Source organism: Pan paniscus, chromosome 1, assembly GCF_029289425.2.
Source record: "Pan paniscus chromosome 1, NHGRI_mPanPan1-v2.0_pri, whole genome shotgun sequence".
Lineage (NCBI taxonomy): Eukaryota > Metazoa > Chordata > Mammalia > Primates > Hominidae > Pan > Pan paniscus.
The window spans coordinates 89,564,081-89,588,313 of NC_073249.2; the positions used below are offsets into that span (position 1 = coordinate 89,564,081).

Consider the following 24,233-nt stretch of genomic DNA (forward strand, 5'->3'; position numbering starts at 1 on the left):
GGTTGCAGTGAGCCGAGATCATGCCACTGAACTCCAGCCTGGGCGACAGAGCAAGACTCTGTCTCAAAAAAAAAAAAAAAAAAAGTACATACTACTTTGATGACACTTTCCCAAGTTACAAACATTATCCCTATAAACATAGACAAGTTGGTGGTAAATTTTGGCAAATTTTTTAAATTTATAATTTGCAAATTAAATTACAAAATTAATTTTGCACACAAAAACATTATTACTGAGGGATATGGAAAAACTTTACAATTCCTGCCTCTTGAATCTTACATAATTGGGGAAACAAGATGTGAAATAATTGTGATTCCCAGGCAAGAATTAGAATTTGTTTGATAAACTGTGGAGAACCATTAAATCCTTAAGGAACAGAGTGATGTGAAAGCGCTATAAAATACTGTTATTCAACAGTATTCGCTATACATTAGAAGGGCAGAAGGAGCAGTCAGTAGGTCAGTAAATACTGAGATGAGATGTTAGGAATATTAGTAGTAAAAAGAGAAAAGCAGAAAGAAGTTTAAGAAATAATGCAAAGAAAGAATCATGCTTGTTTTTGACTCCATTTTAATTATCATCTATTATCTTTTAATTAACATGCTTATATTACATTAGTTTAAAGCCAATTGACCAGGTGTAGTGGCTCACATCTATAATCCCAGTACTTTGGGAGGCCAAGGTGGGCATATCACTTGAGGTCAGGAGTTAAAGACCAGCCTGGCCAATATGGTGAAACACTGTCTCTACTAAAAATACAAAAATTAGTTGGGCATGGTGGCGCGAGCCTGCAGACCCAGCTACTCAGGTGGCTGAGACAGGAGAATCACTTGAACCCGGGAGGTGGAGGCTGCAGTGAGCCAAAATTGCACCACTGCACTCCAGCCTGGGCGACAGTGAAACTCTGTCTCAAAAAATAAAACCAATAGAGATGCCTGTTGATAGACAAGTTTTCTTTTTTTAACGTGCTTGTTACAACTATAGCCATATTGGAGATACACGTGTAAGCAGTTTGAATGAGAAAGTCTGGAATAAATTATGTTGCAGGTGTTGGGGAAACAGGTTTATCAGGAAAGGATTTGATTACAGAAGTTTAGAATTGTAAAGGACTTCAAAAGTGATTAGTGGCAGAATTGGGGCTGGAATTTAGGCTTTCTAACTCACAGTTCATAATATTTTGATCCCAAAACACACTACTTGTGGTTGGAAGAAAACAGGTTTTGCAGATATGATTTTACAAGTCTGTGCCCTATCTGTGAAGGACATAGTAAGTGCTTGATCTGGTGCTTGATGCAGTACTCAAATGTGTGTTTAGGAAGCTAAGAATGAAAGTGATGAGGTGACTTAACACAGGATTTTTTTTCATTTAAAATTCTTACCTTGTATCATACTTACTGTGTGTATATCTCATCATACCTCCGGCTCACCCCCACTTAGCTACCTTACAGCAGGGGGTGGTCCTGATTTATCTCTCTGTCCTCACTGTGCCCAGAACAAGACCTTAATAATAGGTGCTAAGTGCGAAAACAGATTTGTATGTGAAACAGTTGCTACATTCTGACATCTGAATAGAACAATTCCAAAGGAGGAAAGGGACGTCTAGAGTTACCTCTATCTGAGCATTCCCCGTGTTCACTCAGTTGGAGGTTGGGTTCTGTGTGGAGAAAAGGAGATGGTTCAGGGAAAGTAAGTCTATTACTACTGCATTCGAATTGCCCTGCTCAGTCCAAGGTCCCAGAGGCTCTCTTAATAACATTGAGTTCTAAGTTCCTGGCCGGCCCTGTGTCCTTTAATCAAACAGTTCTAATAGATAATAGGAAATGAGAGATGCCACTAGATTGGGCAGACAGATGTGCCTGATTAGGGACTGCGAGAGCAAAGAGTGGCCAATGAATGCCTACTAAGTTTTAAACCCTAGCCTGGGAGTTGGGCTTTACAGCAGTGAAGACAACAGACGAAAATCTTTGCCTTCATGGTGTTTAAATTCTGCAGGGTGGGGAGCGGAGAATAAACAAGTACGGTAGATAGTATGTCAGATACTGTTCAGTGTTAGGAAGAAAAGGAACGGGAATGGCCAAGGAAAGCGTTTCAGAAAAGATAATATTTGAGTGAAACAATGAAGTGAAGCCGGGCGCAGTGGCTCACGCCTGTAATCCCAGCACTTCGGGAGGCCGAGGTGGGCGGATCACCTGAGGTCCGGAGTTCGAGACCAGCCTGGCCAACCAGCCCGGCCAACATGTTAAAACCCCGTCTCTACAAAAATTAGTCGGACGTGGTGTCGCGCGCCTGTAATCCTAGCTACACGGGAGGCTGAGGCAGGAAGAATCGCTTGAACCCGGGAGGCCAAGGCTGCAGTGAGCCGAGATGGCGCCACTGCATTCCAGCGTAGGCGACAGAGCAAGACTCCTTCTCAAAAAAAAATTAAAAAAAAAAAAATGAAATGAGAGAAAGTAGTATGTTATGTGCCATAATTGTCATCTCAATTATATATGTTTAGATTCTGGTTATTTGTAGGCAGTTTGTCTCAATCTGGCCTACTCACAGCTCAGGAAAAAATAATGAAAGAGCTTCGCCAGGTAATTTGGGAAGTTGAAAGAAAGGAGTCCGGGCCTCTAAAACCAGACAGAAAATAACCCTATCTTATCCCTAATTCTCTGTTTCACAGGAGAAAAGGGAAAAATACCCAAAACACAAACACTCAAAGCTTCCTGGCCCTTTAAAAATGGCGGTTCCGCACTGGTCAACAATACCATTGGTTACCCGAGGCAGAAGAGGGCGGGAGCGAAGGGGTGGAGGGCGTGGCGGCACCGAAGAGGTCCCGCCTCCTACGGCAAGTCGGAGGTAGCAAGATGGCCGCCGCTGAGGAAGGCTGTAGTGTCGGGGCCGAAGCGGACAGGGAATTGGAGGAGCTTCTGGAAAGTAAGAGCCCAAAGTGGGAAAGGCCCGAAGAGGGCAGGTGTGAGGACCCATTCTGGGGGTTAAGTGAACCTGAGATATTAGGGACGGGGCAGGAGAGGCTCTCCAAAGGTTAAATGGGGGCGGAGAGTCTGACCCCCGAGCCCCCCAAAAATCTCTGGGTCATCCTGCCCCACCCCGGCGACTGGAGCTGGGGAGCTCACCTGGGGTCCCTCAGTGGTCCGGATGGTGGATGTTTCCGCAGGACGGCGTTTCATGATACCTCTTCAAACTCCTCTTTAGGTTACTAAGTTCTTAAAGTCCGACTTCAGCAGCAGTAGCAGCAGCAGCAGCATTTGGTTCTTGCTGGGTAGCGAACCACGCACTCACTGATTGCTTACATTAACTCCTAGCAAGCTCGTGGCCGGTCCTCGTGTGCCTCGTCCTGTCTTCCTTAACACGAAAGACACTTTTCTCCTCCTAGTCCTTTTCTCTTTCTCTCGTTAGGCCCCTTAACAGTTATTTCATCTTGTCAGTAGCTCAAGCGGACTCCTTTCCCTTATTTTGAGAAACTGAGGATGTGGCGATTTCAGGGGAAAGCAGTTCACCCTCTTGAAAAACGGGGGATGTTTTCTTAGCATTACTCTCCCCTCCCCTGTTGACTTCTTGCCCAGAGTAGGGCCAGTGCTCTGTCCCTAGGCCTGGCGAGCAGAATGGTGGTGAGGACACAGGCTTTTCAGGGCAGAGGTGAATTTGTAATCGCTTGCTCAATCACGGAGATGTGGGCAGGCAGAAAAATGAACAGAAACCCTGAGGAGTGCCAAGTGACTGTGTAAATTAGTGTACGGTTATCTGCAGAGATCAGGCCAAAGGGAGCTCTAGAAGGTTGTGGGGGAGCACTAAACTGGAGAATAAGAGAAGATAGTTTAATGCCTTACCATGGAGTCTGGTATGTAGTCCCTCAGTCTGTGCTGGTACCAGTACCAACAGGAAGCTGGGTGGGATGTCCTGTGCTTTCTCACCAAGTTATTCCTTTTAGAGCTCCAGAGTGAGTTCAGAGGGATGAGGACATCTGTGTTCTCTACTCCTGTTGGGTATTTGTATGGGATTTCTAGGGAATCGTTAGGGTGTGGCAAGGGAGACACTATAGATGGAGATGTCTCTGCAGAACTTTTTAATCCTCTCCTCCCAGCTCTGAGATGGACATTTGTTCCACCTTAAGGGATTTCTTTGCCTTTGCTCACAATAAATTAGGTAATCCAGAAGGAAGTAGGAGGCTCATTGAGGGTGGTCTGGGGAGGTGGGGGACTCAAGGAGGAAAATTGAGGAAAGTTGGCAGTTTGAAAAATCATATTCCTAATGCTTTGCCCAGAAACCACCCAGCCTTGCTTGCATTCTCATCTGTCGCCAACACACACACCATGTCTCTTGTCTCTGAAGGTGCTCTTGATGATTTCGATAAAGCCAAACCCTCCCCAGCACCCCCTTCTACCACCACGGCCCCTGATGCTTCGGGGCCCCAGAAGAGATCGCCAGGAGACACTGCCAAAGTATAAATTCCACCCCCTTAAGGGATGGGGAGGGGATGGGCATGCAGCCCTGAGCAGAGGTCGGGCAGGCCCCTATGGGCCAGAGGGGAATGGGGGAGGGTACCTTGGCCTCACATTGGTGAGTGCTCTTGCCAGCCTCAGTCCTTGTGAAATAAGGACTTGAGGTTGAGTGGGGGAATCTCAGAGTTCCTTGAAAAAATAGTAGGTTTAAATGGTTGGATTGGTATGCCATCCCATACCCTCCTTCAATGACTAGATACCTTTTTTGCTATCCTCATTAGGAGCAGTAGTTAGAATGTCCAGTGGAATTGGGTAGGAGGGAGGTGCATTTCCCATAGCCACTGCCTGTGGCTTCTATCAGAGGCCAGGTGCAGTGTAGTCCTATGTAAGAGATGTATTTCAGCCATCCTTCCCCCGCAGGATGCCCTCTTCGCTTCCCAAGAGAAGTTTTTCCAGGAACTATTCGACAGTGAACTGGCTTCCCAAGCCACTGCGGAGTTCGAGAAGGCAATGAAGGAGTTGGCTGAGGAAGAGCCCCACCTGGTGGAGCAGTTCCAAAAGCTCTCCGAGGCTGCAGGGAGAGTGGGTGAGGGGACCCCAGATACACGGAAATATCTGAACAGACTCTTAAGTCTTTGTTGCCTGAAAACACCAGAATTCTTAGTGAAGTTGATAGCAATCATGATGTCACAGCCAAGGAACGGGTAAAGGCAATGAGAGAAAGGATGGGAATCCCTGTTAATGAAAAGGGGTGAGATAGGTTGGAAAGTAATAGAAAACATTATTCAAAACTGACCATTTGAAAGGTCACAGTGTTATTGTGGGTATCATCATGGAGAATAAACTGATGCAGAGTCCGTGTACTAAATAGATTTATGAAAAGACTATGAAGATAACCATAGGGTTTTCCAAGATTGGGAGTGATAATGATTCACTAGTAAATGCTTCATATCCAAGCTGGTAACCAGTTCAGTCTAGGCAAGGAAACAAACTCCTAAATGACGCTGGCTTTTTTAATCTCTCCTAGGCAGTGATATGACCTCCCAACAAGAATTCACTTCTTGCCTAAAGGAAACACTAAGTGGATTAGCCAAAAATGCCACTGACCTTCAGGTGAGGAGAAAATAGTAGGGGCCCACAAGGGGTCCACTCCCAGACATTTCTCCAGCAGAGTCTCAAAAGACAGATGCTTTGAGTATCATCCCAAGTCTGTTGCTGTCTTATTGTTTGTTACAGGCAAGTTTAGATAGTTTATCTTTGTCACCTGAGAGAGTGGTGAGCATACCAAGGAGGTAGTATACCTGCTCACCTCTTACTTGTCCTATCTAGAACTCCAGCATGTCGGAAGAAGAGCTGACCAAGGCCATGGAAGGGCTAGGCATGGACGAAGGGGATGGGGAAGGGAACATCCTCCCCATCATGCAGAGTATTATGCAGAACCTACTCTCCAAGGATGTGCTGTACCCATCACTGAAGGAGATCACAGAAAAGGTTTGTGAACTTCCATTTCTGCTTTTTCTCTTCATTCTCCATCACATCAACTGATGTGGGCTATTTTGTCTACTCAGAGCCTGCAGAAAGAGTAACTCGAGTGTGCTTTTTTTCCTTCTTTATTTATTTGAGGCAGGGAGAGTTGGGGGGTGGGGAGAGTTGTGTCTCTGAGAGAATAAAGCTGTCACACGGTATGTTGGGGTATAAGAGGTATAACGTTTGGGGTCTAAGAGGAAATCCTTCAGTTCTAGTTTTCTATAAACTGGTTCAAGACTCTGGGATTGTTATCTGATCAATCTTGCATTTCTGACTTCATTTCTCCAGCAAGAATTTGGCTGGGCATGGTGGCTCATGCCTGTAATCCCAGCACTTTGGGAGGCCGAGGCGGGTGGATCACCTGAGGTCAGGAGTTCGAGACCAGCCTGGCCAACATGGCGAAACCCCGTCTCTAGTAAAAATACAAAAATTATCCTGGCGTAGTGGCTCACGCCTGTGATCGCAACTACTCAGGAGGCGGCAGGAGAATCACTTGAACCTGGGAGGCAGAGGTTGCAGTGAGCTGAGATTGTGCCACTGTACTCCGGCCTGAGCGACAGAGCAAGACTCCATCTGAAAAAGAAAAAGAATTAACTGAGGATTTACTTACTGGCTTTGTGATGTGAACAGTGTAAGCGTAGTTTAAATGATGGTCCCTGCCATAAAAGAGCTTATATGTGTGGTTGTATCATTTTGTTTTGAGACAGGGTCTCGCTCCAGTTGGAGCACAGTGGCACGATCTTGGCTCACCACAGCCTCCCCATCCCAGGCTCAAGTGATTCTCCCATCTCAGCCTCCTGAGTGGCTGGGACTACAGGTGTGTGCCACCATGCTTGGCCAATGTTTTAAAAATTTTTTGTAGAGTTGAGCTCTCACTATATTGCTCAGGCTGGTCTCAAACTCCTGAGCTCAAGTGATCCTCCCACCTCAGCCTCCCAAAATGCTGGGATTACAAGTGTGAGCCACCACACCTGGCTAAAGAGTGTATAGTTTTACTGGAGAGATAAAATACAGGAATAGAAGCTTTTCAGTGACATGGGGAAATGTGGGTAAGTGTGTAATGAATAGTACAGACCACGAGTCAGCAGGCCAAGACCTGGGTGGGACAAATCCAACTCTCTAGCAAATAATGGTTTTTACATTTTTAAGGTCATTTGAAAAAAACTACAAAGAAAATGTGCAATAGCCGAGCATAGTGGCTCACTCCTATAGTCCCAGCACTTTGGGAGGCCACGGTGGACAGATTGCTTGAGCCCAGGAGTTTAAGACCAGCTTGAGCAACATGATGAAACCCTGTCTCTACAAAATACAAAAAAATTAGCCAGTCACAGTGGTGCACACTTGGTAGACCCAGCTACTTGGGGAGGCTCAGGTGGGAGGATTGCTTGAGCCTGGGGAGATCGAGGCTGCAGTGAGTGGTGATCACACCATCACACTCCAGCCTGGGTGACAGAGTAAAACTCTGTCTTGAAAAAAAAGAAAAAAAAACACAATAGAGACCATATGTGGCCCTTGAAGCCTAAAATATTCACTGTCTGGCCCTTTACAGAAGCTTACCAATCTCTGGTGACCATAAATGCTAACATGGCCAGGTGATCTGGTTGGAGTCAGTGCCGCTTTTCATGATGAACTTACTTATTTAGCTTTTCGTTTTTCTACGTCCCTTTCCCTTTCACATTTTAATCACATTGTTCTGATTACCCATCCATATCCATTGTTCACTTAATTCTTTTCCACCCATTCTCTCTTTTCTTAGTATCCAGAATGGTTGCAGAGTCATCGGGAATCTCTACCTCCAGAGCAGTTTGAAAAATATCAGGAGCAGCACAGCGTCATGTGCAAAATATGTGAGCAGTTTGAAGCAGAGACCCCCACAGACAGTGAAACCACTCAAAAGGCTCGTTTTGAGATGGTGCTGGATCTTATGCAGCAGGTAAGGCCTCTTGCCTTCTGCCCACTGGTGCTGTCCACTTAGGTGTTCAGTGAAGGAAGTATCTGGGAAGGATGCAATACTGCTAGACCTAGGTGGAGGAGGGATCCTCTCTTGTGATCTCTCTCAGAAGAAATAGATCATTCATTAGATTCCTCTTCTGGATCCTCTGTTGTTTTCTGGGCTTTTCTCTATTTCATGTTCCATTTTCCTTATTTTCTAGCTACAAGATTTAGGCCATCCTCCAAAAGAGCTGGCTGGAGAGATGGTGAGTATGTCTTCTTTTTCCAGATTTTAATTTGAGTCCCCAATTTCCAGAATTCTTTAACCTCTCAGGATTCCACCTAAGGTGAAAATTGTGGCTACTGGGGATGGATCTTCATGTCTGTCCTAAAAAATGAGCAACTATCTGAGTCCCTTCATCTCTTCCCCAGCCTCCTGGCCTCAACTTTGACCTGGATGCCCTCAATCTTTCGGGCCCACCAGGTGCCAGTGGCGAACAGTGTCTGATCATGTGAAACACAACACGTTTTCCTCTCTGAGTCCCAGCTATGGGGAACATCTGGAGTCAGCAGAACCATTGGGACCTGAGGCAGGAGTGTCACCTGCGGGAGAAGTCTGCCCGCTGCCCTCTGTCATCCCATTCAAGATTGTGCCATACCAGCTGAGGTTTTTCCTCTGTCTCTCTAGGAATAGGGTCTGTTTCACAGGCCATTTCTGTGAACCCTACTCCATTGTGGTTTCTGCCACTATCAAAGTTCCAGCTACCTGCAAGGTGAAGGAAGGCATCCCTTTTGGGGCATGCACTTTCTTTCCTTTCTCAAAATAATGTTATATGTGGCCACACTGATGTTCACCTTTACGCCCAGGGTCTTTGTGCCTTGTCTCTACTCCCTCTCTTGGATCTGGGGAGGAGGGGCAGAGTCCTGGGACTCTGTATTTCTATAGTTCTCCTGGCAGAGCCTTTGAGAATGGGGAGAAACAGCCTGGGCTGGGGCTACAGGTCAGTCACTATGCTCTCTTGCCTTCAGACAGACCATTCTGAATTCTCTAAAGGGAAAGGGCTTTTGCATCTAATCACAATAGAGTTGAAAGAGAGGCCTTAGGATTCTCCTCTCTCTAGGTGCTGAGCCCTCACCTCCCTGTTCCAGGCTGAGAACTCAAATGGTTACCCTGCTTCTTCCTACAATGCTGTGTGATATGGGTGAACCCAGCCCCTGACCTTCCTCTATCCCCTGCCCATCCTCCCTTTTACCTCCTCTCTTTTTTAAACACCTGTTTATCCCAACCTTTTTGAGCTTAAGCTGTGATAAAGAAGGGCCCATCCTATTTCCCCTCATCTAGTCCATTTACCATTCTCACTGACTCCCCGTCTTCCTGGCAGACACAAATAAACCCAGTGTCAGGTCTAGGAAATTAATGGCTATTCTTCCCCAGATACATTCTGGCTTATTTGAGATACATGATTCTCTTAGAATCCTGTCCCTTGGTTCAGGAAAGTAGCTTGGAAAAGGAGTAGGGGTATAGCTTGGGTCCCTTTTCCTGCAAGGCCCCATGGGGCAGAATATAATAAATATTCTGAGTGAGGAGTGTGGTCTTTTTCTGATCTTCCTCAGCTTCCGTAAGTTGCAGAGTGAGGTATATTAGGAGACTAGTTCTACACAATATTGTAATGCTGGGTTCCATCAACACCCACCTTCCACAACTCAGTCTGCACCTCAGTTGGCAAAGGAGACTGGATGGCCATCTTTCCTCATGTTCCCTTGAGTATTTCAATGTAGAAAGCCCTTCAAGTGGTATTATATTTTAACCTTTTACATTATTGTTATTAATGTTAGTAATATATTGTTATGTTTTCTAAATTATTTTTCTTTGAGCTGACGTGGCTTTTTTTCTGTGGCTCCCAGTGGGTCTACGGACCTTGGCTGACATATGTTGGTAGATACTCTGGTCCGCCCAGCTGGCTGTCCTGGTTCACTCAGAAGATAAGTCTCTCCAGAGCAAATTCACATGCATTATGAGTCGCTTTGAGCTTCTGACATGTCACTTGCCCCGAGGTTAAAACTTTTCACCCCTTGAAGACCTTACATGTTTTATGGTATTGGTGAGGAAGGAAATGTTCTTAAGGTCTCAGGCTATTTGGGAAATTCCAACTCCTATACCTTACCAGAGCATGGAAGAGCCCAGATCTGAATGTAAAACGTCTCTGTTCTGCCAGAGATGGAAAAAATACAGGTATACTTGCGATATAGTCATGGGGCTTGAGTGTCACTATTTTCTCCTTAAAGCTCCAGCCAAAAACTGGACAAGGATAGAGAGGAGGAGGGAAGAACAAAAGAGCCCTTCTCTATGAACCTTGTGCCTTCTGTCCTACCAGTTTTCTTTTACAGATTCTCACTTCTGCTAGCCTAGCCAGGGCTTACTCCAGGAATCTAAATAGATGCCCTAGTCCACTTTATCTTTGTTCCCAAGGCACTCATTTTTATTTTTATTTTGATTGAATGTGAGCAAGTTGACCTCAGGTCACACTTTGTTCCAAAAACTTTTGGAATTATTCCAGGACTTGTGGTGGAGGTATGGTACTCTAGGGCAGTCTTTCTCAAACTATGTATGGTAAAGGACCAGGTTTTTTGTTTTCCAGTCCTTCACGTATCAATATGCATTCCTATTGCCCATGACAGGTATGGAGTTCACACTGTGTGCTGCCGACCCGGCAAGTTTGACAGCACCCAAACTGGCCAGACTGTTCTGTAGGTTAAGTCCATTGATCATGTACTTGGATATCACAGCAACATTGAAATGCTAAAAAGTTTTTAAACACTCTCAATTTCTAATTCACCATGTCACAGACTGGTGGAAAAAAAAAAAAAAAGGTGTTCACCGACCAGCACAAGTCTGCAGGTCACCTTTGAGTAGCACTGTTTTGGGGCCCTCAGTCTCTCTGAAGACCCTAGCAGAACTGATACCTACCTGTACCTCTTGTTCGCTCCTATTTGAGTTTCACTTCCAGAGAACTTGTTCTTCAGCAAGAATGTGTCACTAGTAAGGACATCTCTAGCATTTCTCTAGTCTTCCTTTTCTGCTGCTCAAAAATAATCATTACAAAGCATAGGTTTAAGCTGTATATGAAATATTTATGCGACTCTCAAACTTTAAAGGAGTTGCTCCTTTGTTCCAAAATTAAATGTGTTAGATAAATTTGTGATTGTATGGGTGGCTTCATGAATTAAGAATTGAATTAATACAGACTTTTTGATAATTGGGACATTTTCCTGTGACTCTGGAAGGTCTTGTCAAAGCCCCATGAGGCAGTTATAATATGATGTTAAGATGGCTTTGGGGAGCTAGGAGAAAACATTGGCCCATATTGAATGACATGGAGACGGCAGACCATACAAAAAAGGACCAAAAGACTTAGAGGAAATGGGTATGCAAGAATGAATGTTATATAACACTGGTAAACCCACCAGCTGACTATATACCCCAGAAAGACCTGGGAATTATTTTTTAATAAAGACAATGGGAAAGGCACTGATGAAGGGTTACCAGCATCTTTGAGAAATTTAGAAGTGGCTGTCTCTGTAGATCGAAGCTGATACAAGATGTAAAAGAAACTGTTTTCCTAGTAGCAGTGGGGGAATGATAGGATCCTGACATAGCAGAGGCCAGGTGGCAACACTTAACTCTCAGAAGCAAGGTGAGTAAATTTCCTTAAGGGTAGCAAGGTCAAAGTGGAGATGGCTAATGGAATGTGAGTGGTCCTAGGAGGAGGATAGATGGGCAACCAAGAAGAGTATTGTCTTCTTATATATAAGGGAAATCAAGAATGGTTGAACAGAAGGCTGAAGTCAGAAACTTCAAAGAAAAGTCCCCATTTCTTGTCCAGTTTTTAAGCCTGAGATAGTTCTTAGACTCAAACTATCAATGGAAAGAGCCATTTATCAGTTAATCATTGAGTGGAAAAGCACTGTTCATCCTCTGTTCTCACACCACAATGAGCGACACAGAACTCTTCTGTAATCACGTGTGGAATTCCCTCCCCTCAACAAGCAAACAATTCTGCAGTGGATAACAGCTGGATATCCTCTAGTTTACTTTAATTCTGACACTGTCTACCTGGAGACAGTGTCAGATCCCACAGGTTGACCAATCAATCACTGAGACTGTCTCCCCCAACTTCCGATGTCAATTGCAATTCCTGGGTTATTTTGCCTGTGCTATAAATCAGGGTGTCTACAGCCCGCTCCTTGGGTTTGGTTAATTTGTTAGAGTGGCCCACAAAACTTGGGGAAACACTTACTTACATATTTCAGTTTATTTAAAGGATATTACAATGAATATAGATGAAAACATGGCTGGACCTAGTGGCTCACGCTTGTAATCCCAACACTTTGGGAGGCCGAGGTGGGTGGATCACCTAAGGTCAGGAGTTCGAGACCAGCCTGGCGAACATAGTGAAACCCCGTCTCTATTTAAAAAATACAAAAATTAGCTGGGTGTGGTGGTGCATGCTTGTAGTCCCAGCTACTTGGGAAGCTGAGGAAGGAGAATTGCTTGAACTGGGGAGGCGGAGGTTGCAGTGAGCTGAGACTGTGCCACTGTACTCCAGCCTGGGCAACAGACAGAGCAAGACTCCATCTCTCAAAAAAAAAAAGATGAAAAGATGTATAAGGCAAGGTTGCAGAGCTTCCATTCCTTCTCTGGGCATGCCACCATTTAGGACAGTGGTCCCCAACATTCTTGGCACCAGGGACCAGTTTCATAGAAGACAAGTTTTCCACAGAGGGGGGTGGGGGGATGGTTTTGGGATGAAACTGTTCTACCTCAGATCATCAGGCATTAGCTAGATTCTCATAAGGGGCACACAACCTAGATCCCTCGCATGTGCAGTTCACAATAGGGTTTGCACTCCTCTGAGAATCTAGTGCCACTGCTGATCTGACAGGAGGTGGAGCTTAGGCGGTATTGCTGGCCCACCTGCCACTCACCTCCTGCTGAGAGGCCCAGTTCCTAACAAGCCATGGACTGGTACTGGTTCGTGGCCCAGGTGTTGGGGACCCCTCATTCTATAAACCCTCATGTGTTTGACATCTTGGAAGCTGTCTAGATCTTGTCTTTTTGGGTTTTTATGGAGGCTTTATATATAGGCATGATGGGCTGAACCATTGGCCATTGGTGATTAATTTAAAATTCAGCCCCTCTGTCCTCCCTAGAGGTTTGGGGGTGGGGTTGAAAGTTCCAACCCTCTAATACTGCTTTGGTCTTTTTGTTGACTGACCCCGAACCTGAAGCTACCTAGGGGATGCCAACCATCAGTCAACTCATTGGAATACAATAAGACATCACTTTGAAGATTTAAAGGATTTTAGAAGTTATATTCCAGGAAAAGGGGTTAAAGACCAAATACATATTTTACAATATCACAACCAAACACTGGGAAAAGAATATGCAGAAGTTTTTGACTTGGGAAACAGGGTTACAGGGTCTGAGTTGGCATTGATACCCAGGAACCTGAAGTACCACCACAGTGTCTTCCCCTCTCAACACCCCCAACCCTGCTCTCACAGTGGGTCCAAAAACCCACATTATGATCATTTCCCCCATTTCCAAATGTATAATCAGAATGAATATGTTTAGCAGTTTTGGCAGAAAGGCCACGCTCCTGAAACTGCACCCCCACCTCTGCCAAGATAGTAAATATACTGTATTCTGGGGAAAATGGCAGAGATTAGTTCAACCCTTAAAGACTTAAAGGTTGTAGAGGTGTTGTCTCCATTATAGTCACATTCAGTTTCAGCTGTTTGACCTGTGCAAAAACAAGATGGCCTATGGTGAATAACAATGGAATACTACAAACTTAAGCAAGTAGTAGTCCCAATTGCAGTGCTGTGTTGGATATGCTTTCTTTACTAGACAAAGTAACAGCCTCTTGTATAGGTATATAGCTGCTAATCTAGCACAGGGATCAGCAAACTACAGCCCACAGGCCAAATCTGGTTCATTACCTGTTTTTGCAAATAAAATTTTATTAACATGCAACTATCATTTATTTACATATTGTCTGTGGATGCTTTTGTGCTACAATGGCTGAATGTAGTAGTTGCAACACAGACTATATGGCCTGCAAAATTGAAAATACTTAATATCTGGCCTGGCGTGGTGGCTCACACCTGTAATCCCAGCATTTTGGGAGGCTGAGGCGGGTGGATCACCTGAGGTCAGGAGTTTGAGACCAACCTGGCCAACATGGTGAAACCCTGTCTCTACTAAAAATACAAAAATTAGTTGGGCATGGTGGCGCATGCCTGTAGTCCCAGTTACTTGGGAGGCTGAGGCAGGAGAATCACTTGAACCTGGGAGGTGGAGGTTGCAGTGAGCTGAGATTGTGCCATTGCACTCCAGCCTGGACGACAGAGTGAGACTCCATCTTAAAAAAAAAAAAAAAAGTTATACAAATCAGGTATTAAGGATATGTTAATCAGACCCAACAACCAAGCAGTGTCAAGTACTCTGGATTCCTTGGTTAGACATATATACTCAAGGTGATGGGGGATAAATGCTGCAAAGATGCAGGGGCCTGCGACATTGGTGAAATTTTTAGTTCAGTGGTCTGAAGCATTCTGGAACATCACCTCTAAAGTAAAGTACAGGTTATTTCAGGCCTCTCCATATCACCTGGAAAATTCCATTGTATTAGAGGTATCTGTGGTAGGAAAAGAGACTGTAGATTCTTTGATAATACCCAGTAGGAGGGACGGTTCCAGCCCAGACCTCCAGGATTCTGGAGTAAGGTGATGCCATTTTTAGCAGAAAAAGTTTTACCATTTGAAATGCATTTCCTGGTTTGCTGTTAGGCCCTGGAAGAGACTCAGTGCCTGACCATGAGATATCAAGTGACCATGTGACCAGTTGCCCATATAACCAGCTGGTTATCATTAGACCCTCCAAGTCATGAGGTTGGGTGTATATAGCAGCAAGCCCATCTTACAGTGGAAATGGTACATTTGGGAAGAAGCCCAAGCAAACTTAGTGGCACAAGTAAGTTAAATTGAGCAAGGGGCCCCAGCACTCCCCTGTCACCTACCTCTGGTGCACTGATTCCTTTTTCTTAGCTCATGCCTCTGGCCATACAGAAATTCCTTCAACCACCTCACAAAGGAGGGAAAAATCTAGGCCTGGTTTATGGGTAGACTGCCCTGTTACGTTGGGGTAAGCCAGATGGACTACAGCTTCTCACTGAGACTTACTCGGATGGTTCTGAAAGACAGTGATGAGGGAAATCTTAATGTGTAGGGCTTCAGGCAATGTACTTGATCATTTCCTTTGAGGAAAAAAAAAAAAGTGACTGGAGATAAAGTTATACAAGAACTCATGGTCAGTGGCTTTGCTGGTCAGGGGCCTGGAAGAAACAAGATTTAAAAATGGGTGACAAGGTTGGATGAAGAGCATTTGGATGGGTCAGTGAGAGTGTAGCCTATTAAAGCATTGCCAGCAAAGGACTAAGTAACCAGATGGACAGGATTATTATTTTTTTTTTTTTGAGACAAAGTCTCGTTCCTGTCACCCAGGCTGGAGTGCAATGGTGAGATCTCAGCTCACTGCAACCTCCGCCTCCCAGGTTCAAGTGATTCTCCTGCCTCAGCCTCCCGAGTAGCTGGGATTACAGGTGCCTGCCACCACACCCGGCTAATTTTTGTATTTTTAGTAGAGATGGGGTTTCACCATGTTGGACAGGGTGAATTTATCAGGACTACCTCAGCTATCCCAGTGCTTGCACAGTGTACTCATGAGTAGAATCACCATGGTGGCAGAGATGGAGGCTACTCATTGACCTAGAAACATGGACTCCTCTCACCCAAAGCTGACCTAACTACTGCTATTGCTGAGTGTTCAACCTGTCAGCAACAGAGACCAATGCTGAGCCCCCAGTTCAGTACTACTCAAGGAGAACAACCAGACACTTGATGGTGAGTTGATTACACTGAACCTTTTCCATTTTGGAAAAGGCAAAAATTTATCCTGACCTGGGAGGCGGAGGTTGCAGTGAGCCGAGATCGCACCACTGCACTCCAGCCTGGGCGACAGAGCGAGATTGCATCTCAGAAAAAAAAAAAGATATTCCAAAATTCCTCCCCCTTTCCTCAAGGTAGGACAAATGTGGTGCCATTTATGTTCCAGAGTTCCTAGTGGAGGCTAAACTTACCATCTGAATCTATAACTTTGGCTAACCTTCCCCACCTGTCCTATATTGCTTCCCTCACTTTATTACAGGTTTTACTTGAGAGCACTCCCTCAATAAACCATTTGTGCAGAATCACTTTCTCAGGCTCTGCTTTTAGAGAATCCAACCTAAGACAGGTTAATAGTGGTGCCAACTAAGAAGTATCAAGAATCAGAACAGTTTGGGTTTGACAGAAGCTAGAGCAAAAGTGAGTTCAGCTTTGGAATGTTAAGGTGCCATTGGCTGGAATAGACAGGGACTTGGTCAACTTGATAAAAGTGCACCTATGAGTAACCTATAGCCAACATCATAGCTTAATGGTGAAAGACTGGATACTTTTCCTCCAATATCAGGAACACAAGGATATTCACTCTTGCCACTTCAAGTCAGCATTGTGCTGAAGGTTCTAGCCAGAGCAATTAGGCGAGAGAAAGAAATAAAAGGCATCCAGATTGGAAAGGAAGAGATAAAACTATATTCACAGATGGCATTATCTTGCATACAAAAAATCCTCCAGCCTGGGCAACACAGTGAGACCCCATCTCTACAAAAAATTTAAGGGCGGGTGCAGTGGCTCATGCCTGTAATCCCATCACTTATAGATGCCAAAGTGGGAGGATCCCTTGAGCCCTGGAGTTCAAGATTACCCTGGGCAACATAGTGAGATCTTGTCTCTACATAAAATACATTTTTAAAAATTAGCCAGGCAAGGTCCCAGCTATTTGGGAGGCTGAGGTGGGAGGATCACTTGAGTCTAGGAGGTTGAGTCTGCAGTGAGCCAAGATCACACCACTGCACTCCAGCCTGGGCAATAAAGTGAGACCCTGTCCTAAAAAAAAGAAAGAAAAAAGACAACGTGGAACTGGCACAAGAATCGATGTAGTGATCAATGTAATAGAATTAAGATTCCAGAAATAAACTCATATATCTATAGTCAATTGATTTTTGACAAGGGTGCCAAGACCATCCCATATGGAAATAATAGTTTTTCAACAAATGGTGCTGGGACAACTGGGTAGCCACATGCAAAGGATTGAAGTTCGATTTTTACCTCACACTATTTACAAAAGATAAAATCGATGAGTGATGTAAAAGAAAGAGCTAAAACTAAAGTTCTTAGAAGACAACACAGGTAAAATCTTCATGACTTCGGGTTTTGCAAAGTCTCCTTAGATATGGCACCAAAAGCATGAGCAACAACAAAAATATAAGTTGGAATGCATCAAAATTTAAAAGTTTTGTGCCTCAAGGGACATCATGATGAAACACAACCCGCAGAAAGGGAGAAAATATTTGCAAATCACATATCTGATATCTGATAAGCGACTTGTATCTAGAATATATACTTAATAATAAAAAGGCAGTCTGGGCCGGGCATGGTGGCTCACGCCTGTAATCCAGCACTTTGGGAGGCCGAGGTGGGTGGATCACCTGAGGTCAGGAGTTTGAGGACAGCGTGGCCAAGGTGGTGAAACCCCATCTCTACTAAAAATACAAAAATTAACTGGATGTGGTGGCAGGTGCCTGTAATCCCAGCTACTTGGGAGGCTGAGGCAGGAGAATCGCTTAAACCTGGGAGGCAGAGGTTGCAGTGAGCCGAGATCGCACCATTGCACTCCAGCCCAGGCAACAAGAGCGAAACTCCATCTCAAAAAAAAAAGACAATCTGGGCTGGGTGTGGTGGCTCACATCTGTATCCCAGCACTTTGGGAGGCCAAGGCAGGAGGATTGCTTGAGCTCAGGAGTTCAAGAACAGCCTGGACAACGAAGAGACTTTGTCTCTAAAAAAAAAAAAAAAATTAGCTGGGCATGGTGGCATGTGCCTGTGGTCACAGCTACACAGGAGTCTGAGGCAGGAGGACTGCTTGAGCCCGGGAGGTCAGGGTTGCAATAAGCTGTGTTCACGACAGAGCAAGACCTGTCTCGAAAAAGAACAAAGAAAATCTGTTGGGCATGGTGGCATGCGCTTGTAGTCCTAGCTATGCAGGAGGATCCCTTGAGGCCAGGAGTTCAAGGCTGCATTGTACTATGATTGTGCCTGTGAATAACCACTGCACTCCAACCTGGGCAACATAGTGAGATGTGGCTCCCTGAAAAATTGTTTTTTGGCCAGATGTGGTGGCTCATACCTGTAATCCCAGCACTTTGGGAGGCCAAGGTGGGCAGATATCCTAAGGTCAGGAGTTTGAGTCCAACCTGGCCAACATGGCGAAACCCAGTCTCCACAAAAATTAGCTGGGTGTGGTGGCGCATGCCTGTAGTCCCAGCTACGCGGGAGGCTGAAGCAAGAGAATTGCTTGAACTTGGGAGGCGGAGGTTGCAGTGAGCCACGATCGCACCAGTGCACTCCAGCCTGGGTGACACAGCAAGACTTTGACTAAAAAAAAAATTTTTTTTTAAAGAAAAGTCAATTTAAAAGTGGGCAAAGGATCTGAATAGACATTCCTCCAGAAAAGATATAAAAGTGACCTATGTAAGCACATGAAGAAATACTCGACATCACCAGTCATCAGAGAATTGCAGATCAAAACCACAATGAGATACCACTTCACAGCCACTGGGATGACTAGAATCAAAAAGTGAGATAAGTGTTGTCAAGGATGGGGAGAAATTGGAATTTTCATACACTGCTGCTGTGAATGTAAAATGGTGCAACTGCGTTGGAAAACAGCCTGGCAGGCCGGGCGCGGTGGCTCACGCCTGTAATCCCAGCACTTTGGGAGGCCAAGGAGGGCGGATCACGAGGTCAGGAGATCGAGACCATCCTGGCTAACATGGTGAAACCCCATCTCTACCAAAAATACAAAAAATTAGCCGGGCGTGGTGGCAGGCGCCTGTAGTCCCAGTTACCTGGGAGGCTGAGGCAGGAGAATGGCGTGAACCCGGGAGGCGGAGCTTGCAGTGATCCGAGATGGCGCCACCGTACTCCAGCCTGGGCAACAGAGCGAGACTCCGTCAAAAAAAGGAAAACAGCCTGGCAGTTCCTCAGATGTTTAAATATAGAGTTAACCATATGACCCAGCAATTCCATTCATTCCTAGGTATATACCCAAGAGAAATAAAAACACATTCACACAGAAACTTGTATATTAATGTTGATAGCAACATTATTCATAATAGCCAAAAGGTGGAAACAACTGAAATATTCATCAACAGATGAACACATAAAATGCGGCTCATCCACACTATGGAATATTATTTGGCCATAAGGTGAAATGAAGTACTGATTAATGCTACAACATGGATGAACCTTGAAAACATTGTGCTCAGTTAAAGAAGCCAGTCACAAAAGAGCACATACTATATGATTCCATTCATATGGAAGTCTAGAGCACAGGAATCTATAGACACAGAAGACAGATGAATGGTTTCTTAGGGTTCTGGATGAGGGAATGGGAAGATGGAATGGGGATTAACTTAAAAGGCACTAGGTTTCTTTTTGAGGTGGTGTAAATACTCTAAAATTGACTGTGGTGATGGTCACATGTATCTATGAGTATACGAAAAGCCATTGAAATGTATACTTTTTTTTTTTTTTTACTTAGGAATACATTTTTTCCCCAAAAAATGCCATTGAAGTATATACTTTAAATGAGTGTATTTTATACTTTTTATTTGTTTGTTTCTTTTTGCGACAGCCTCTCCCTCTGTTGCCCAGGCTGGAGTGCAATGGTGTGATCTCAGCTCACTGCAACTTTTGCCTCCTGGGTTCAAGCTATCCGCCCACCTCAGCCTTCCAAGTAGCTGGGACTTACAGGTGCATGCCACCACACCCAGCTAATTTTTGTATTTATTTTGTAGAGATGGGGTTTCATCATGTTGCCCAGGCTGGTCTTGAACTTCTGGACTCAAGCAATCTGCCTGCCTCAGCCTCCCAAAATGCTGGGATTACAGTAGTGAGTCACTGTGCCTGGACAATTGTATACTTCAAATGAGTGAACTGTATGTGAATTATATGTCTTAATAAAGCTGTTAAAGCCTGGGTGCGGTGGCTTATGCCTGTAATCCCAGCACTTTGGGAGGCCGAGGTGGGTGGATCACTTGAGGTCAGGAGTTCAAGACCAGCTTGGCCAGCATGGTGAAACCTTGTTGCTACTAAAAATACAAACATTAGCCGGGTGTGGCGACAGGTGCTTGTAATCCTAGCTACTTGGGAGGCTGAGGCAGGAGAACAGCTTGAACCTGGGAGGCTGAGGTTGCACTGAGCCGAGATTGTGCCACTGCACTGCAGCCTGGGTGACAGAGACTCTGTCTAGAGAGAAAGAGAGAGAGAGAAAGGAAAAGAAAGGAAAAGAAAGAAAGAAAGAGAGAAAGAGAGAAAGGAGGGAAGAAAGGAAAGGAGGGAGGGAGGGAAAGAGAAAGGAAGGAAAAAAGAAAAGAAAGAGAAAGAAAAAAGAAAGAGAAAAAAGAAGGAGAAAGAAAGCTGTAAAAAAAAAAAAAAAAAGTGCCATTGGCCATCAGGTACGTGAGTCTAAAGCCTGAGCTGGAAATAAAGACTTGGAAGTCCCTTTCCGTGCTACCTACAGAGGGGTCCATATGGCGTTGTTCTGGATTCCCGTCGTTAACTTAAAGGGAAACTTTCACAATGTCCGGAGCCCTTGATGTCCTGCAAATGAAGGAGGAGGATGTCCTTAAGTTCCTTGCAGCAGGAACCCACTTAGGTAGCACCAATCTTGACTTCCAGATCGAACAGTACATGTATAAAAGGAAAAGTGATGGCATCTACATCATAAATCTGAAGGGGACCTGGGAGAAGCTTCTGCTGGCAGCTCGTGCTATTGTTGCCACTGAAAACCCTGCTGATGTCAGTGTTATATCCTCCAGGAATACTGGCCAGACGGCTGTGCTGAAGTTTGCTGCTGCCACTGGAGCCACTCCAATTGCTGGCCACTTCACTCCTGGAACCTTCACTAACCAGATCCAGGCAGCCTTCCGGGAGCCATGGCTTCTTATGGTTACTGACCCCAGGGGCTGACCATCAGCCTCTCACAGAGGCATCTTATGTTAATCTACCTACCATTGCTCTGTGTAACACAGATTCTCCTCTGTGCTATGTGGACATTGCCATCCTGTGCAACAACAAGGGAGCTCACTGAGTGGGTTTGATGTGGTGGATGCTGGCTCGGGAAGTTCTGCGCATGCGTGGCACCATTTCCCGTGAACACCCATGGGAGGTCATGCCTGATCTCTGCTTCTACAGAGATCCTGAAGAGATTGAAAAAGAAGAGCAGGCTGCTGCTGAAAAGGCAGTGACTAAGGAGGAATTTCAGGGTGAATGGTCTGCTCCAGCTCCTGAGTTCACTGCTACTCAGCCTGAGGTTGCAGACTGGTTTGAAGGTATACAGGTGCCCTCTGTGCCTATTCAGCAGTTCCTACTGAACAATGGAGCACTCAGCCTGCCACGGAAGACTGGTCTGCAGCTCCCACTGCTCAGGCCACTGAAAGGGTAGGAGCAACCACTGAATGGTCTTAAGCTGTTCTTGCATGGGCTCTTAAGCAACATGGAAAAATGGTTGATGGAAAATAAACATCAGTTTCTAAAAAATAAATAAATAAATAAAAATAAAAGACTTGGAAGTCATCATTACGTGGATGGTAGTTTTTCTTTTTTTTGGAGACAGGGTCTCACTCTGTCATCTAGGCTGGAGTGCAGTGGTGTGACCTCAGTTTACTGCAACCTCTGCCTCCCAGGCTCAAGAGATCTTCCTACCTCAGCCTCCTGAGTAGCTGGTGCACACCACCACTCCCGGCTAATTTTTGTATTTTTTGTAGAGATGAGGTTTCGCCTTGTTGCCCAGGCTGGTCCTGAGCTCAAACAATCTGCCCACCTTGGCCTTCCAAAGTGCTGGAATTACAGACGTGACCCACTGCGCCCGGCCCTGGACAGTAGTTTAAATGTGAGAATGGATACAATCACTGAAAGAAGACGTAGAATGAAGGGGAAGAGAAGCTAATTAAATAAATGATTAGAGAGATAAAAACAAAACCGTGGAATATAGTGTTACGGAAACCAGTGGGATTGAGTATCTGTCACAAGATGGATACACAAGGGATAATAATCATCACAACCTCAAATTCAATAGGAAAGCCCAAATAAGAAAGGGAGAATTCAGTGGTAATAGCTATTGATTTGGTGGTAATAACCATGGTGTCCACAAAACAGTGGGTACAAAAAGCATATCATAGAAAGGGAGGCCTCTATCCCTATAGCTTCCACTAAGATGACTTGCCATGGTCTAATCCTCCATTTTCCAAGTCCGATGGTCAATTTCCAGTTATCTTAACCTGTTTTATGACAGGAATGATGGAGATTATAGCCCCTTCTTGAAGCTTTTTTTTTTTGGTTTGTTTTATAAGACCCCTCACTTTTGAGTTTTATTCTTCCTATTTCCTGGCTACTCTTTTTAAATAAATTTTGCTGTATGTTCCTCCTCTCTGACCTTTATTAGTTGGAATGCCTCAGGATTAGAGGTCTCAGTCTTTAAACTGCTTCTCTTTGCTTCCACATTGATTTCTCTCCACCCCATGGCTATGTATGCCATTTATAACTTAATTAATCCTTAATTTATACCTCTCATTGTCCCTTGTATGAGCCCCAGGTTCATATTTCCAATTGTTTACTCAGTAGCTCCATTCGGAAATCTAATAGGGATCTCCAGTTTAATATGTTTGAAGTAAAATTGGACATTCCTCCCCACCAAAAAAAACCTTGCTCCTGTCTCCTCACATGCGCTCTCAGTAAACGACATCACTATTTATCCAGTTACTCAAATCAAACTGATTTTTGTACTTTGACTTTTGTACTTTTTTACTGATTTTTTATTCTTGTCTTTATCTTGTACCCCACATTCAATCTATTAACACATCACCTCTCCACCACTTTCAGAGTACATCCTGAATCCTACCACTTTCATTGCAACACTAGTTTTGCAGGTCTTCTGCAATAGCTTCCTAACTGGTCTTTTAGCTTCTATTTGGCTTCCCTATAGGGAATTCTCAAAGAATCAACCAGAGTGAACATCTTCAATTATAAATCAGATCATGCCACTCTTTTACTCAAAACCCTCCATGGCTTCCTAGCATTCTTAGGATAAAATTCAAAGTCCTTTCTTTGGTCCATAAGTCCGTAAGTGATCTGGCTCCCATCTTGTTTCTCCAAACTAAGTTCCTATCTATTCTTTTGCCACAGTGGCTTCCTTGCCAAGCACACTCAAGCTGCAGGGTCTTTACCTTGTTGTTTCTTCTGCTTGAAATATTCTTTCCCAAGTATGTATAGCTTACTGTCTCACTTCAAACCTTTATTTAGATGTCACCTCAGCAGAGGGGCCTTCTCTGAATCCGCTATGTAAAAGAGCACACCCATCCAGGTAACCCATTTTTATTCTGCTTTATTTTCCTTTACAGTACTCTTTATAACTTTATTATCTGTGTGTCTCTCCCCTCCTCCTATGCTCCCAACCCTTGCACTAATAAGTTCCATGAATACAAGAATCTTGGTTCTATTCACTGTTGCAGCCCCAGCACATAGAACAGGGCCTTCCAGAGCAGGAATTCAATAGTTGTTGACTGAATGAATGAAAGAATGAATAGGACGGTGGGGCATTAAATAGCTACTTTGTGCTGTAGCCCTCTTCTAGGTGTTGAGATTACAAAGATGATAAAAACACAGTCCTTGCCCTCAAGAATTTATATTCTAGTAGTATAGCTGGATTACAAACATAATTTTAGATTAAATGTTATAGGTAAAAAATGTTATTAAAAAAACAGTGCAGAGTAAGGGGATAGAGGAGGATGACATGAGGTTCCATTTTAGTTACAATAGTCAAGAGCTGCCTGTGTTAGGAAGTAGGATTTCAATAGATACCTCAAGTCTAGTAAAGATCTAGTAGATGGACATTCCAAGAAAAGGAAAAAAACCCTAGGGCTGGGACATGCTTTGACTGGAGTGACAGTAAGGCTAGTGAGGCTAGAGCAGAGCTAGGCAGTGTGGGAGGAGATGAATCAGATAAATAGGCAGGTGCTAGATCAGATCATGTAGGGTCCTCCTTAGAGGCAATTCATTTTTTGATGGCCTCTAAGGCTATCATACTTTTGACTTTTATTATGTGAT

The 24,233-nt window shown here is 44.5% G+C and overlaps 1 protein-coding gene and 1 pseudogene across 2 annotated transcripts; both read left to right on the forward strand.

Moving 5' to 3' along the window:
* Window positions 1-2,782: 2,782 nt before the first annotated feature.
* PEX19 (peroxisomal biogenesis factor 19) lies at window positions 2,783-9,489 on the forward strand. Of its 2 annotated transcripts, XM_008964274.5 has the most exons (8): window positions 2,783-2,919; window positions 4,336-4,445; window positions 4,866-5,031; window positions 5,473-5,558; window positions 5,775-5,936; window positions 7,729-7,905; window positions 8,126-8,170; window positions 8,337-9,489. In XM_008964274.5, exons 1-8 carry the CDS (start codon window positions 2,850-2,852, stop codon window positions 8,418-8,420), a joined length of 900 nt encoding a protein of 299 aa, XP_008962522.1. In that variant the 5' UTR covers window positions 2,783-2,849; the 3' UTR covers window positions 8,421-9,489. The 2 variants fall into 2 exon arrangements, with proteins under 2 accessions (XP_008962522.1, XP_008962523.1); XM_008964275.5 differs by lacking the exon at window positions 4,336-4,445 and having other exon boundaries at window positions 2,825-2,919.
* Window positions 9,490-17,430: 7,941 nt separating this feature from the next.
* On the forward strand, window positions 17,431-21,600 carry LOC100995948 (small ribosomal subunit protein uS2-like; annotated as a pseudogene).
* The last annotated feature ends 2,633 nt before the right edge of the window (window positions 21,601-24,233 follow it).